This window comes from Lepisosteus oculatus, chromosome 11 (assembly GCF_040954835.1).
Source record: "Lepisosteus oculatus isolate fLepOcu1 chromosome 11, fLepOcu1.hap2, whole genome shotgun sequence".
Taxonomy (NCBI): domain Eukaryota; kingdom Metazoa; phylum Chordata; class Actinopteri; order Semionotiformes; family Lepisosteidae; genus Lepisosteus; species Lepisosteus oculatus.
This window is the reverse complement of record NC_090706.1, coordinates 27,970,015-27,987,382: the sequence shown is the minus strand read 5'-3', so window position 1 is coordinate 27,987,382 and position 17,368 is coordinate 27,970,015. Positions and strand designations below refer to the sequence as shown.

At 46.5% G+C, this 17,368-nt stretch overlaps 1 protein-coding gene across 4 annotated transcripts in view; it reads right to left on the bottom strand.

The window, feature by feature from the left end:
* Positions 1–2,588: 2,588 nt before the first annotated feature.
* The window catches only part of LOC102690068 (serine/threonine-protein phosphatase 2A 55 kDa regulatory subunit B beta isoform), a 102,376-nt gene continuing 87,596 nt past the window's right edge, over positions 2,589–17,368 (bottom strand). For all 4 annotated transcript variants that reach the window (XM_015349398.2, XM_006631686.3, XM_006631688.3 and 1 more), the window contains 5 exons: positions 10,850–11,027; positions 8,334–8,498; positions 5,573–5,742; positions 4,264–4,355; positions 2,589–3,327 (listed from right to left, as the gene is read on the bottom strand). In XM_015349398.2, coding sequence (XP_015204884.1) covers positions 3,048–3,327; positions 4,264–4,355; positions 5,573–5,742; positions 8,334–8,498; positions 10,850–11,027 — 885 coding nt within the window. In that variant the 3' untranslated portion in view covers positions 2,589–3,047. The remainder of the gene's footprint in view (positions 3,328–4,263; positions 4,356–5,572; positions 5,743–8,333; positions 8,499–10,849; positions 11,028–17,368) is intronic.

Here is a 17,368-nt window from a genome sequence, read left to right as displayed (position 1 = left end):
CAAGTGGATAAGTCAGACTAGGTCATCTCAACAACCATCCCACAAGCCTGTACTCTTCATTAGATGATTGATAATTTTAAAACCCAAGAAACAACAGATCAGGACCAACTAAGGACACAATCAGCAAGGACATGAAGGAGAAAACAGCCTGGACAGGAGTGAGAGCGAGATCAGAGAGATCACTTTAGTGGCCCTATACTGTACAATTTCTTGCATTAGGAATTTGTCTTTTCACATACCCCAGTTTGCTCTCCATCAGACACACAGACAGGGAGAGAAGCTTGGGGTCAGAGCCCAGGGTCAGCCATTTATACAGCGCCCCACGAGCAGTTGGGGTAATGGGCCTCGCTTAGGGGCCCAACAGAGTAGGATTCCTCTGCGGGCCATGGGATACGAACTGGCAACCTCCCAGCCACAGGCGCAGACCCTGAGCCACAGAGCCACCGCACCAGACATTGCTGCCCAGTGTTTCTGCAAGGGGACTAACCTCCCCATTGCCTGAGGCTTCAATGAGGCAGCAGCCAGCTGGGGTGCTGTCTTTCGCCTTTCCCCCATACCTTGCTGGTCAGTGAGGCGGGCTGTATGGGGGGTGTCTCCGAGACATCTGAGCCTGCTGTGGACAAGAAACACCACAGACCACGGCTGCAGCCATGATTCCAATTTAAGATGTATCGAATGCAGGGAAATATATTGTTAAGCTGTCCTTGAGTGCCTAATGCAAAAGAAGGGTTTCATCCTTGCACTGGGTCATGAGGGCTCAGGACTGTCTAGAATCAGTGTTAAATTTACTCAGATCCCAGTGTTTTTCCTTTGATAGAAGAAATAATATTATGATGGTGCTTCCTTATGGGTCTTAGCTCTTTTCGAACCACCAACACATGAGTAAATACCCCTGCAACCCTAGGGCCAAACCCCTGGTCTCTGGTGCAAGTGTCCACAGAGAAGCTTGGCTCTACTTTTTCCGTGCCCGAGGCGCTGGTTTGATTTTTCCAGCCCTTTTGTTTTCTTGTCTGTGTGTGTCTGTAGGAACCAAGCAGGTGGGGGCAGTTGCGCTTTGCTGCAGGTAAATTGTGAGTTTGTTCTCCTTAAGTGCTGGTGGATGGGTGTGTGTGTGTGTTTGTGTGTGAGAAGTGGCTATAGAAGCCCTCACCGGAAAGAAAAAGATAAAGAAGAGACATCCACAGCGATTATTAGTTACAACTCACATCATTTTTTTCTTTTTGTTTTTTTTTTTACTTCAAGGAATCTAGTAAGCATAAAGACTGCATGACAATTAAATACATTTAAATACATTCGGAGCTATAAAACTTTGTTTTGCTAGGACGTTTACAACCTTAGTTGTTTAGAAGACGTCTGTTTTTTTTTTAAGGAATTGTACCTAAAATTCCCTGATATCATAGAACCTCTGTCACGGGTTAGGCTACATTGCGAGATCATCTTCTTCCGAGCCTCCCCCCAGCTCCTCCCCGCACATCCCCAGCCGAGCCTCGCCGCCCCCCGGTACGGACAAGCGGGGAGCCCGCGGCAGCAGCCGCCTAAAACAACTGTGACAGCACATGAAGGACATTAGCAGCGAACAACAACACAGGTTAACTCGCCCGACCCCTCACCAAAACAAAACAAAACAAAACAATACATCAACAAATTAAACAGGAGGACATGGAAAAGAAAACAAAATAAGCACAAAGAAAAAAAAATCCACAGAAACCGAAATCATGAGTGCGTGCAGAATTAACGTGACGAGCGATACAAAACGACGTCAATCGGAGCTGATTCTGGAGGTGCAGTAAGTGTCCTGTATTCGTAACGTAGCATTGGGCAACCTGTAACATTTTGGCTCCAGCAGATTATTGGTTTGCGTTTTTAGACATCGAAGTGAAACGTCTGCTGGGCTCCTCTATCTTACCCACACTGCGTAACATAGTTCTAAGCAGAAATTTAAATTTGATGATGCAAAAGCGCGCGTCATTAACAACGTGGCGACCACAGAAGTGCAAGCCGTATGAGCGGGATACCACCCAACAGGTCGGCTCCTGCGCCGAAATTAGAACCTCTTTCGCTTGACCTCACTGCTGTGATGAATCACAACCCCTCGCCTACGGGTTTTTTTTTTTGGGCATCTCTGAGCTGCAGGGGCTCCAGAATCAGTAGAAGAGCGGAGCGCCCAGAAGACGCACCCTAACCCGGGAACTCCGCCTTGGACAGACTCCCCCCCAATCCCCCCCCTCGTCCTGGGCCTCCGCACAATGACACCGTCAGCAGCCCTGCGGTTCCGAAGCAGAACGAGAGTTTATGGAAGCCTTCGTCAACCAGCGTGAATGGAAATAGCAGAAAAAGGCACCACAGCTTCTTGTTTTCAGAACAAAGCAACGGGGGTGGTGAGGGAGGGAAGGTTTTGGGGGGAGAAACCCTGTCCATTCAAATTTTGTTGCCCTTCCCCAGTGTCAAAGCAGGAGCCGGGAGAAGTGAGGGAGGGCGGGAGACATGGCTGAACTCTGAACTTCTTAGGTTTCTGACACCGTTGGCTTCCCCCGCCTCAGTACTGAAAACATCATTGAGCAGCAGGCCGCCCCAAAAAAACGCTTCGCTTTATTAATCATCTTTATTTATTTTTTTGAGTTTAGAAAAAAATAGCAAACTGCTACATTTTGTTTTTATTTTTCCAGTCATACAATCCGGCCCTCGCCAGGCGAGTGAACGAAAACAGTGCACCCCAAGGTCAGAAGATGAATAAATAAAATAAATAACGGAGTTACAAAGTGAAGGGACGGTTGTGCCGGTTGCCTCCAATTCACACTGGCGACCAATCAGCACCTCTTGTCACAGCAGAGCTAGGCCAGTTTCTCTGCTTTTTTTAATTTTCAAACATTCGCTCCCCTTCAGAAGGACTCCTCCGCCTCATTGCTGCCGATTCAGGCAGGATCACAGCGTCGGGTGTAAGGAGGAGAGCTTGCTTAAGAACACAGGGGAAAAGGGGGTGTCGTTTCATTTTTTTTTTCCAGGTTGCCAGCTGCTGCAGTTGCCTGCGCGGCCATCTTGGATGAGCGCTAGTTGATCTTGTCCTGGAATATGTAGAGGTTGTTGGTGGCGGCGACCGCGATGATGTTCTCGGCAGGGTGCCAGGCGGTGTGCAGGATCTTCTTGCTAAAGTCCAGGCTGTCCACGCTGATCTCGTCCTTGCGCCGCTTGCCGCCCACGCACACCTTGCGCGGCTTCAGCACGGCGCGCGGCTTGCTGTTCTCCCGGGACGCCTCCAAGGTCACGTCCCGCTTGGTGTTGCGGTCAAACATCCGGAAGAAGTTGTTGTAGGAGCCCGTCATGATCACACTGCGAGATTAAAAAAAAAACACAAGACATTAGATAATACGGCCGTGTCGCGCTGGGTGGGGGCGGATCTTTCAGGATCTAAAACAACTTGGTTATTTGTCATTTATCTAGATCTAGAAATACATTAATATTAGGAAAACAAACTTCACCGCATCACGAGCAAGTACATTACCCCATGAACATAAAATCGTTAGAGGTGAAATGGGAAACTATGGGTTTGGAGAGGTCTTTGATCCTCACAGCCCTGACACGTTCCCTGAAAAATCATGACCATACTGATCTCTCCATCTGTGTTCTCACAGAGGGGTTTCGGAACTCCTTTTCTGGAAAGACATCCGAAATCAAAATGATCCTGACATGAGGATCACACCTCCCTTCTCTCAACTACAGACTTGTTTCCTTCTAATCCTCTCTTCACCTCTCTTGGCTTCACACCACTGCTTCTCTCCTGCTCCTGCCTCCTCTCAACTCCTATCTTTTGCTCTCTCCTGCTTTATCAACTGCCGGTTTTTCTCGCTCCCTCACACCCGAAGAAGGCCCCACAGCCGAAACGTTGTGTCTCTTTTCTTTTCAGCATGGAATAAACCTTTACCTGTTCCTTTGCAGCCTATGCATGCTGACACAGCTACCTTCTTGGACTGGAAAATAACTGGGTGGATAATATTTGATGTTGTTGTTCAAAAATTAATATTTTTCTTTTCAAATTTGTCTCATTTGCATTCCAAACCTTTAAAGAACCTGCTAAACAGTCAAATTGGTTATTACAAAAAGCCTTACTATCTACCAGGATTTTACTAACCTATATAAGATAGCAAGATGCTGATATACAGAGATAAAAGAGTGAGATTTTGTGACTGTTATTCATGATTTTTTGGTTTGTTTATTGCTCAAAATGTGTCCGCTGCAGACAGCTCAGGTAACAAATGGACGACTAACCTGTCAGACCCATTCCAGACACATTCAAACTTGTCGAAGATGCAGTCATTCTCGTACAGCGAGCACAGCTTGCTCCTCAGGTAATCATGGACCTGGGCACCAGCAGAGAGAGAGAGGAAAGTGTGAGACAGCATGGCACTTTCGAGGTGGTGAAGTGGTGGGTGGCACTGCTGTTTCCTGGGTTTGGGGTGTCTGTCTATGTGGAGTTTGCACGTTCTGTATTTGTGTGGGGTTCTCACAAACCTCACAAAGACCCACTGATGTGAAAAGCATTTACTGTAGTTGGTCAGATCTAGAGACAGTCTGAGGGGACTCCCCACAGTATACTGTAGATGTGACCCCTGTGCAACACGGGTGTCTTTTTACCCTCTTGCCTCCAGCTGGGGCGGGTGGAGACAGATAGTGACACCAGCTTCTTCCACAAACCCATTACTCTACAAAACCCATTTTAAACAGTTTCGAGACCACAAAAGCCTAAAAAAAGGCTGTTTTGCGAGAATTTGAATACTTCTGCTTATGGAGATACCTAAACATTGAAAACAGAAAGTTCCTATCAGTGGGTGCACAGTACAGTAAACCTTTAGTTAGATAGACTTTGGATTTAATGGCCAAAATCGTGTGAACAGGAGTACTGTTTAAAATCAGAAATACCGAACTTTCCCTGCAATAATGGGGAAATGCACCAAAAATGAAACAAGTTAAAAATAAATACTACATAGGTTTAAAATCCTGGAATATGACTCCCTATAAGTGGTAGGTCAATTTCTTGCAATGTGTGTTTGTTTTTTGTAAGCTTTAGCAAATTATTATACATTATACATGATATAAAGAGTTTCTATATTTATGATAAAAATGGCACACAAATTTCAATGATTGTGTTGACTGTAATTGTTAAAAAAGATCCAGAAAGCACATATATAGTATATATCTTTTTCTTATATATTGTATTAATGTGTTCAAATCATTAATTCGGCAATAATGACAACCCTTCCCCCGTTAGTCTGTTAAACTGTATCTTTAGACACCGGCAGTGCTCTTCCTGGCCAGCAGGGGTCTCTATCAAATCCTCAGAGTGGCTCAAACTGTCTGGAGGAGGGCTAAGGGGTCTGTGGGCTAGGGTTCTTTCTTTATCGCACTGGCGACAAACCCAGCATTTAACTGGGTATATGGAGGGGTGAATTAGTGGTCACAGAGCTGCAGATGGCCCTCAGAGCACAGGTTTCGCTCAGTAATGACTCTGTTCTGTACGCCTCACGTGAGGGGGGCTTTCCTGTCTGCCGGAGGGAGAGAGGGAGAGGGGCGCAGTCACCTGGTAGGTCTCCAGAGGTTTGCTCTCCATGTTGAGGTCCCACACCTTCGCTGTGAGGTAGTCCCGCGTCATCAGGTACCGCCCGCTGTGGCTGAACTTGACGTCCGAAATGGAGGAGATGATTTCGGAGAAAAACGACCTATTATTGGGGTCCTCTGGCTCCTCGAAGACTGTGAGCGACACGGGAGAGAAGACGGAACCATTATCAAGACAAGCCGCTCACTGGGGGGTGACCCACGGCAGCGTGGGTGAATGCGCGGCTGCGTGTCATTAATATGGATATGCGCACTTCCAACTTTCAGCACGGTGCTTTCTGTAACAACAAAAAGAACCTCTGAGAGGTGGCAGAGAGGAAGTAGAATGGGGGGAATATTTTTCCTGCCCACAAGTTTAAATCCATTGTGCTTTACACACAGCGTAAAACCCATTATGCAGCATTCATTTTGCACCCTCCCTCCATACAATGATACTCCCTGCAGCACCACAGGAAGTGTCTATAAAGTGAGTGGTGGTGTGTGTCACAGAAAAAGTGCCACTGGCGTACAGTATCTGTGCCAGTTCTGCTAACCCTTCATCTAGTCCTATACATTTCTCCCTCTCATGACCGCCCCCCGGCCCCAGAGACAGGAGGGACCACAGAATTTCCACAACTCTCTCCCCTTGAAGGAATGTGTACAAAATGTGAACGTTTCATAGTCTTCAACAAAGCAGAAATGCTGTTTGGAGTGCTGGCATCTCTGCAAGCAAACTGACACATCTGACAGCTCTGCTAATAATGTCAAATAATAACATCACACAGTTTAGTGTGGCCCATAGTGACAGAACCTGAAAATTCTAGCAGCTTAATTTTAGCTGAACATGCAACTTTGTCATTGCGTGTTACGGACAGGTGTTTCTAAGCAATGGAACATCAAGTACAGTATATCCTAAAATTATGTAGCATAGCTGTATCTGCAATAATGGAGAACAAATAAACATAAATTGCATCACCCTTCAATGCTGTTAAAATAAATATTGTATCTGGTCTCTAAATTAGTTATCTCAAAAATCCTTGGCTTGTTTTGTATGATATTTACCCATTTTATGAGTACCACAGCTTCATTCCGGGGCTGCTAATGTGTTTGAAATTCAATTGAAATGCTAATGTCGGTTTCTACAGTCTACAAAGGGAGCACTGAGCAAACAGTTCCCTGAATCAATGTCAATAAATCACAGTAAAGCCCATTAAAAATGTTTCTAAGATTCTCCAGAATCAAACCATTTGTGGGTTTGCCGTTTTACTACCTGAAAGTTTTCGGCTCATTGCTGCATAAAATCTGATCACAGAAAAAAAGAAAAAAAACCTTATTAACTCCAGAACCCCATAGACACTAGGATTTGGAAATTGGTCATCTGTTAAGCTAAATTACATTGGGTTATTTTCTGTTATATTTGGGGTTCTTTAACATTTGAAGAGGAGGTAAGATATACTGACAGCTTTAATCAAAAGCAGTAAAAAGCAGTCTTTTATCTCCACAACCCACCCTCTCCTCCTCCCCCAGCCACCCAGGGAGTGGTGCATTTCAAGTCTCATTTTTTATTACTGGGTGATTTAGGGAAGGCACCTCCTTTTTCCATGGTGGCCATGAGTTCATTAGCCACCTCAGGAGACTTGTTGGGGAGTGAGGCCAGCAAGCCAGAACATGTTTGAGCAATTGACCCCTAGCATCTAGGCAGTGTCTCGCCGTTTTGTTAATGGAATCCATTAAAATGCACAGGAACCACTGAACCAGCATGCACTGGGTCACTGGGTCACCACTCACTGCATTGTACTGCCTCTTACTGAGCAGGTCACGCTGTAGCACTGCAGTGTCACTGGAGATAAAGGCAATTTTCTTCTAAAACCAGTACTAAACAGAGTGCATAATGGGTAATGCACTGCCCTGCTGCAGTTCAGCTGTGAACCAAGTCCTGTATTATACTTAGTATGCAGTATTGTACGTAGTATTCATACATTTGTCCGTAGGGAAGTGTCACGGGCTGCTGGGATACTTGACGTTTTCCTGGGTCAAGATGCTGTTAGTTAAACAGCACAGGTGGAAACTGTGTGGAAGTACATTTAAAATGGAGAACGGGAGGCACCCCTTTACACAAAGAGTGGCAAGAGTGTTACCCAGCCTTGTTGTTGATGCCGATACCCTAGCTCCTTCCAAGAGACAGCTGGGTGAGATCCTCCAGTCAGGACAGAGGCACTAGTTGACACAAAAGGTTGTGGTGGAATGGAACGAGCAACTCAGCTGCGTGGTTGAAGCCGATTCCCTGCCTTCCTTTAAGAAGTGTGTAGATGAGATCTTTCAGATCAATTAATGACTAAGGGCCAGAAGAGCCTGTCATTTGTAATAGTCCTTAAGCGAGAGGGGCAGAAAGCCTCCCTTTCTCTTAATGGCCGAATGAAATAATAAAGAGTCAAAATGACAATAAAATTAATATTGTAATGCTCTGGGGGTGGGCAGATTCAACGGGGCTTCCTCACTCCAGCCTTGGGGCTGTCTATGACAATGTCACAATTTTAGTGATCAAGATGGCTGCTACTGTCCTTGTTGTGGAGGAGGATAAGAAAAGGCATTTTCAGTACACTGCTTTCCCAAAACATGTCTCGGTGTGGGACTATTTTCCCAGCGCAGTTCCGACTCTCCAGCGGGAGCTTGAGTGTGCAGCGGGAGACTGCACAGCCCTGCCCTGACGGGAGTGTGAGTTTGTGGGTGAGGGGACGGGGACTCACACTTGGAGTGCTTGTCACAGAGCGCGGAGGCCCTCATGTCGCACAGGCGCACGGTGCCCTTGCTGCTGCTGTAGACGAAGGTGTTGCACTGATTGGGGTGAAACTCGGCCGCTGTGATCACCTCCGTCAGCTCCTCCATGTTGGCCGGCTTGATGTCCACAATGTCTGCGGGTATCTGGCTCAGGAAACACAGGCTGCTGGGAAATACACTTCAAAACACAGGCGCTGTACAGCAGGGCTTTCCCTCACAACAGTCACCGTATGGCAGGGCCTTCCCTCACCACAGTCACCGTACGGCAGGGCCTCGGCTCACCACAGTCACCGTACAGCAGGGCCTTCCCTCACCACAGTCACCATACAGCAGGGCGTCGGCTCACCACAGTCACTGTACAGCAGGGCCTTCCCTCACCACAGTCACCATACAGCAGGGCGTCGGCTCACCACAGTCACTGTACAGCAGGGCCTTCCCTCACCACAGTCACCATACAGCAGGGCGTCGGCTCACCACAGTCACTGTACAGCAGGGCCTTCCCTCACCACAGTCACCATACAGCAGGGCGTCGGCTCACCACAGTCACTGTACAGCAGGGCCTTCCCTCACCACAGTCACCGTACGGCAGGGCCTCGGCTCACCACAGTCACCGTACAGCAGGGCCTCGGCTCACCACAGGCACCGTACAGCAGGGCCTCGGCTCACCACAGGCACCGTACAGCAGGGCCTCGGCTCACCACAGTCACCGTACAGCAGGGCCTTCCCTCACCACAGTCACCATACAGCAGGGCCTCGGCTCACCACAGTCACTGTACAGCAGGGCTTTCGCTCACCACAGTCACCGTACAGCAGGGCCTCGGCTCACCACAGTCATGGCACAGCAGGGCCTCGGCTCACCACAGTCACTGTACAGCAGGGCCTTCCCTCACCACAGTCACCGTACGGCAGGGCCTCGGCTCACCACAGTCACTGTACAGCAGGGCTTTCGCTCACCACAGTCATGGCACAGCAGGGCCTTGGCTCACCACAGTCACCGTACAGCAGGGCGTCGGCTCACCACAGTCACCGTACAGCAGGACCTTCATGAAGTATTAATAATAGTTCTCCATTGCACATTCATGCCTTATTCATCTGAGATTGTGACTTTTCTTTATATTGCATGTTCCATGTGTTCTACATCGTATACAGGAAGATGAAAGTGAATGTTACAGAGGTAGCAATGAAGACGTCACCTTGGATGCCTGATGCAAATGTAAATGAGGCTTCCAACAGCCTTGGGCACAGCTAGTCTATGGTCTTTGTAAGACCATAATCAGCCCTAATAATGTCATATTATAATAGATAATTATCCTACAGTGTGTCTCAGTTGCTTCTGTTGAGAGCAGAATAATCTAAGGACTGGATAACACAGCGAGCCGAGAAAAGATCAGGAAACCATTGCTAGCCGGAATTGAGCAGCATAAAGTCTCTCAGAAAATGGCAGCACCTTTTAAAAAAGACAATCTTTCAGCAGCTAAACAGCATCCAGAGAATTACCACTGAAATTGTATCTTTCTGCCATGGGCTTTTTACAGCAGTTGATTCAACCTGATGCTCAATATGGATGCCTTTAGCATTTAAACCTCAGGCATCATTGATAAACACTTTACCTAATTTACAAGAACCTGCAAAGTGGAAATCAATGACGATCGGTGGTGTAGATGTGCGTGTGGCTAAGAGACAGGAAGAGGACTGCTGGTGTAATATCCCCTGTGTCCACAGTGAAAGCACTGCACACTTTCACTTTGTTGGTGTTTACATACTTATAAAAGTGGGATTTAAATAAAATGTTGTTTTAAATTGTATTCTAAACGATGCATTACTAATGAGTTGTGCAGCGTTAGTCATCACATTATAAAAATATATCACTGTCACAAGTGGAAACTACAGGACTGAGTTTAGGGGAGTCCTTTAAAAACCTGGAACAGGAGACACTTCTTTACATGAAAGGTTGCTGGAGTGTTGAACATGCGGTCCATCTGCGTGTAACCCTGATGCTTTTCAAGAAACAGCTAGGCTGGATCGTTGAATCAATTAACTAATGGCAACCCAATGAGCTAGTTAAGCCTACTGTCTCTCACTTACATCACTCCACAACCTGGAGCCCATTTCTTGAATCCTACTGCAACTGTGTTACAGAAATTTCTGGGTAGCATAGAAAAGAATATATTGTTGCTCCAAACCTTTACGACTCTATTTTCAATGTTTAAGAAGTGGGTACATAGATAAATAGATAATAACCGCTTCTTTTTTAATCTGGAACCACGGCACGGCTCTAATCCATGTGGTCAGATTGGAATTAATGGTGCATTGACTTCAAAAGTGAGATCTCTTTCCAGTCTGCCCATCGGCACCAGTAGGAATCAAGAGGAATCAAGCATGTTTCTCTTGGGGGGGGGGGGGTTGAGCAAAACATAGGCCTGAGCTGCCCTTCGTAGCCTCTCCATCATGCTCTGGCCCTGAGTGTGGCCACCGAGGAGGATACTGAAGCTGCGGTTAGTGATCTCCAGGTTCCAGAGGTTGATCCTCAGGTCGTCGGCGGACATGTAGGTCTCGTAGTCGCTGTTGACGGATATGGAGTTGATGTGATACGTGTGGGCGTTGGAGAACACCCTCCGGGGCGTGGCCTCCACCATGAGGTCCATGGGCTGCAGAACGGGCACCTGTGAGCCGGAGAGACAGAGAGGGGAGGGGGGCAGCTGTGGATCACTGAACTTTTTACTTATCCTATCGCAACGGTACTGACCCCTTCTTTCACCCAGAAGATTCTCTCAGTGCTTTCAATACAGGAGGGGAAACTCTTCAGCCTCTACAGTAGGCTAGCACACGCCTGGGTGACGTTCTGCAGTCTAGTCTGTGCCGGCCGCCCTACTGAATAGCAGATTATGTGAAAAAATAAGGAAATGACTTTGCAGGTTCAAGTAAAGGTGGAATTTAAAGAGGCTAGATTTCAAGCCTCGAGGTGGCATTCTTATGAACAATGCAATGTGATTTTTAATAACCACAGCCTGTCCGCAACTTGCTTTAATTCCCCATCTGAAGCATGGAAAAGTATTAGAAACTAATACTGTATGGTATGCCCTCAAACATCTTGGAAAGTGGAAGATCTAATAAACTCAATCATCTAGGATGCAAGGTGTCAATATTTATACAACACTACACTGAGTGCGTTATAAGAGCCGCTGATGAACTCAGCAATCTCGGAGAAATCTGCAGAAGACAGGCTACCACACCTTATATGACTCAATTTTTGCTTTCCACCCCCCCAAAATCCAATATTAATCCACTTGGATTCATGGGACTAAATGCTACTAAATAACCTTACAATGCAAATCTCTGACCAAATCTCTATTTTCACACGGACAACATTGGGAAGTGGTAGGAATTTCTGACAGCACCTTAGTCCCCTCAGTGCACTCTAGCCTGCTTTGCATTTTTGTTTAATTGCAGCTTGTACCTAAAACGTTCCTCTCGATTAAAGATGAAATGACACCTCTTTAAAATCAGCAGGACACCACAGCCGATATGATTAGTTCATTATCGCCTAACATATGGGACACGTATTTGCAAGAACATGACACATTTAAATTAGTTTTAGGATTGAGGAAAGAGAGAAGAGAACGTAAAAAGCTTTTAAGGTTTTAAAATGTCTAATTAGATTTTTAATGCATGCTAAGAGGGAGAAAGATTGTCTTCCCAGATCATGGCGAGAGCAATTTGCGATGTCAGGAGTGGTTTATTTCAACAGCTTTGTTTAAATTTGTTCAGTTGAAATGAGGGGTTTAAAACTCTAAATGGTACGGCTTTAAAGAGTGCGACAGTGGGAAGAAATTTAAATTCACTCAAAGATTTGCACAGTATTCTGAAAGGCAGAGGAATCCTACTGCATAGCCACACAAAATTCATATTACTTATGCAAGAATTTCTGCTACTGCATTGACATTTTAAGTAATAAGTTAGTTTTTTACATTCTATTTTAATAAAAAAAAAAAAACTGCCACCGGGCTATTTCAGTGCCCTGCTGAGCTGAGATTGTCCTTTGTGTGTGTGTGCGCAAGGCACCTTGAATAACATCTGCTTTGAACATACTGTACGATACACTCCGGGCAGAGAGCTCATATTTCTCACAGTACATAACCTGCCGCTGCTTGTGTCAAGAACCTCTCTGCTGTTCCAGTTCCTCTGGCAAGCGAAACACAAGTGTGCTTTTCCTTGGCCTCATGTGAGCAAACAGCTACCTGTGAAATTCACCCTCATCGCTCTCTCTGGAAGATGGGCAGCAACAGAGAGCAGACAGAACCCAGATGCCAATCAGCCTGTTACTGCCAGGGGTGTGTTGGATTCGTGGGTCACAGGCACTACCACACACACACAGGCTCAGCTTACTCAAACATCAGCAAGACCTCTCCAAGAATAAGTTCTGCTCAAAGTGATCCTAGCAGGGTTTTCTTGGAAAACAAAATTCCAAAGCCATGTCTTAAGAAGTACATTGTTATACACTGTCACTGGGAGCCAGAAGTCTCACCTGAGGTTCAGAGACACTATCATGGACTACAAAATATCTGCACGTCCTCTAACACAGGAGGAAAACACCGGTCTCTGTCAAAGCAATTTGACAGAGACTAATTTGTTGTGTTAGATTAACTGATGATTTCTACAGGTTTGCCATTTATCGCAGTCTCCTGTGTGTTAATCCGTCAGTGTGTTTTCTGCATCTGAAATCTTGCAAAACGAAAGTGTGCAGATTGAATACGACTGTCCAAGTGTGTCTGCTGCGATTGCACTGCAATCCTATTGCCCTCTGCTCGCCAGCGGTCAGGTCTCAGTCAGCGATTCCATTGGTTACAGACGCGCTGACCCTTCCCAGCCGACCCCAGACCCCATACAGCAGCAACAGAGGAGGAGTCAGCATATCAGAGACCGACCCTTAAACAGCACTGTCCCAGCCCTGGGACATCTGTACCTAGGGAAGCGTGAAGCAAATTTTACATCGGAGCAGAACTGCCCCCGATCTTGCGCATTCCTCTGGTGAGCACCCAGTTCTCCAGGAACATGGAACAATGGAACAACGATACATGTTCCTTCCCCTCTCCCCTCCTCCACCTGTCACAAAATAACACACCACCAGGCTGCAGAAAAAAAGGAGCAGGCAGATAGAGGGTTAACAGGCTCGCTGCAGAATCAGATGCATTCTTATTGCCCCCTGCCAACTTCACAAGCCCTGACAATCCACCCCCCCCCCCCATCTCTGCCTGCGCTGTGTGATAAATGCCCCTCACGTTTGCTTCCACACATATATTTCACGCTCCGAATGGGATTTTCTGCCGGTTTCAGACATGCGTCGTGGTTCTTGAGCTATAATCCCCAGGCCTTTAATGATCTGCTGCCTGTGTGGAAGGGGGGTAGCGCACACAGCACAGCAGAGAGGAATAACTCATTAAAGCCATGATCGCTGAAAAGCGCTCCGTGCTGTAATAAATACACGGGGACACACCAGTGGAGCGCCTTCTTTTAATGGTGTTCATGGTAGTCACCTCAGTGTACAGTCCTATCACTCACTGGCCCCGCTGGGTGACAGCCGCTGGCTAGCTGTCTGATGGGAAAAGCGGACCATCTGTCAGAGACTCGGCTCCGCAGCGTAAATGTGATTATTATAGATGAATTTAATAGAATAGTGACTCTTCTTCGCCACGTTAACAAGATCACGCGCTGTACAGCCATGGCAGCCTCTGATTTAGAGGAACGCCAGCTAACCTCTAGTGCGCCTCATGGGGAAGGAGGAGCAGCGGCCTGGGATTCGAGATCCACCTCCGCGTAGGCTCCGCCGGGGAGGGGCTGCGTCCTCTTCACTCCCACGGCTGTGGGAGGGGGTCAGATTGAAGCCCTTTGAATCTGGCCTTGCATTCCTAACTGAGTGGACCGGGAGTCTCTTCGGATTCTTGCCCACAGCCTGAACACAGTACATAACTATAGAAGACTTCCTGCACTCCTGTCCAGAGCATGAACGCTGACAGTGCATCACTATAGAAGATTTCCTGCACTCCTGCCCAGAGCATGAACACTGACAGTGGATCCTGCACTCCTGCCCAGAGCATGAACACTGACAGTGCATCACTATAGACGATTTCCTGCACTCCTGCCCAGAGCATGAACACTGACAGTGCATCCTGCACTCCTGCCCAGAGCATGAACACTGACAGTGCATCACTATAGAAGATTTCCTGCACTCCTGCCCAGAGCATGAACACTGACAGTGCATCCTGCACTCCTGCCCAGAGCATGAACACTGACAGTGCATCACTATAGAAGACTTCCTGCACTGTTGCTGACAGTATGGGCACTGACACTGCATCTCTACAGAAGATTTTCTGAATGCACCATCACTCCCTCTCCATGTCTTAATGGCACCTGACTACAATTCAGCAGTACAACTGTGTTGATCTAACTGTATTTTAAATGTTTCACAACATCCACCCGTTTTCAGTAACCACTTTATCCCAAGAGGGTTGCAGTGAGCCATAGGCAAACCTGGCAGGCACAGGGCACAAGGCAGAGCTACACCATGGATGGGACATCGGTCCATGAGAGGGCATGGACACACATGTTTAACTAACCTGAACAGCGTGTCTCCAGAGAGCCTACAGGTGGAGGAGACAGGTCTGATCCATCCTGTGACATCTTAACCACAGCAACACCCCCTGAACACACTGCCTCTCCTACACACTAAAGATTATACGCCCTCTTCACAACTTACACATTTACAAGTCAGATTTCTGTCAAGTCACGACTTACCCAGATGAAGTTGTCATTGTACGCCCTTCTGCTGGGATATTTTCTTAATTCTATGTCTGTAGATGATGGCACGTGTAATTATAATCAGAATTTTCCTGATTATAAGATAGGGACCTATTACTCTGGATTGTAGCTACAGTCTTAGCTGACTGTTAACAAATGGGATGGAGTGAGGTACTGTATGGTCTGGAGAACACAGTGCACGTGCATCACGTGTTCTGATGCAAATCAGATTAGCAATGTGTATTATTTCAGAACTGTATCCTCAGGCATCAGAAAATGCGCCCGTTAAGAATCTCAGAACAGTTTTTGACAGCTCATTTAGACAAAATGGCCTTCCTGGTCTACATCAAAATTCATCATCCCTGCAGTTTTATTTATATTGATTTCTAAGCACGCATTATGTAAGGGTCAATCTTGGCCCAGTGTAAAAAAATGCAAGTAAAAAAAAAATGATGCAGCCTGCTGTGACTCAGTTCGATATATTGACAGCAACTTTAGCATTGTTTGTTAAACAAATACAAGCCATGCCAAAGGATCCAGCTATTATTAACAGGGAAAGAACCACAAGAAAGCAGAGCATGCCCCCTTTTCCTACAGGCGGAATTCACAGGTTGTTTCCTTCCCAGGAAATAAATCAAGTGAGGATGCAAATTGAAAAAAAATCCCAACAAAACAAACATTCTCTCCACTCCTGCTGAGCACAGTAGCAATGCGTCTTGGCATGCAGTAGTGCTGCCGTTGGCACGTCGCAGCACACACGTGCCTCTTCAGATCTATTGTGTGTGTGTGTGCTGGATTGCTGGATTGCGTGTGGTTTTGGAAAGCTGCCTCCACACATGGAAAAAAAGGACCTATAGCCCTAAAGAAAGAGCCTCCAGTGGTGCTTTGAAGAGACCTGGATCTCTTCCATTTACCAAAACCTCAAAACACTCCATGGGCAGGGGTCTGTCCTTCATAACCACGTGCAAAACCCAAGGTCACATCTGCTCTAGGGGAGCTAAACATCTAATAGCTGTCAGGCAGAAGCAGAGGCACAGAGTTCTCATCGTGACACAGCTCTTCCGAACCCTGATCATTTCCTGGAGAGCTCAGAGTTAGAAACCCGGGGGGAGGTTAGTCACAGGGACACCCCGTGAGATCAAGCCAGCTGTGAACGCTGCACCGAATCCTCTAGCGACTCCCCTCCAGCTGCTTACTTATTCTGGCAGTGTTCAGCCAGAAATAAAAAACATCTTTTTCATCTCCCACAGACCACAAAATGCACGCTCTTTCCAGTGGCAGAGAAAATAATAAAGAGTCCATGCGCTTCTGCAGTTACAGGCAGGTCAGGGACCAGAAAGTCACAGTGTATAACAAAATGACACACAAAGGGGAACTGTTCTCCATAAGAACAGTGCAAATGTGGAGGGTTCAGGACCGTCAGAGCATAAACTTTCACCTGTGATTTAAAGCGGAAGGCTTTTCCAAGAAGAATTAAGGGAATAGAGTTGGATATGGATGTAGCCACCAAATACAGTACAGAGAGTCTCTTTATAAGTATATGTCCGTTGCATTCTCAACATTCAGTTCAGCTACAGGTATGTACATTTAATGTACCTACAACTCATACAGTTTATACACTACATAGCATTACCAGTTCCTTTCGAATTGCAGTCATGTCCAAACCAACAAAGTCATTTGCTGCTTTAGGGTTGATTTGTTTCCAGATGCTGTTTGTTCATTTAAAGTTACTGATCAGGCCTTGATCCACAGGTTGGATCAGTGACACTTGGTGGTAAGAACCCAACTTTAATGATTGGGCACATTGATTAATAGTCTAAGTCATGTGCAACAGTGCTGTCTACAAGAAAAACATTTTTTAAGGTTAGATTTTGCTCATTCACAATATTGTTTCAATTCTGAAACAGTATCGTCCACAAACCACCTACAGTACAGTGCTGACTTTTGCTGCCTTGAAACACAAGACTAGGGAATTTTTACATTGAATTCCTCTATTCATCAACAACGTAGGTGTGAAACAATGAGCAGAGGGAGACTTATAACAGGGTACACTGAGTACTAATTTCTTTTACTTGAAATCCTCTCTACCATTTGTGCAGAGTATTTGCGTTTACAGTCCCGAGACTCTTCTCCATCTAACAGGCAAGGGGGCTCTGTCCTACCTTGGGAACAATTGGACCCCAGGCTGTCCGATTCACGAACAGATGGC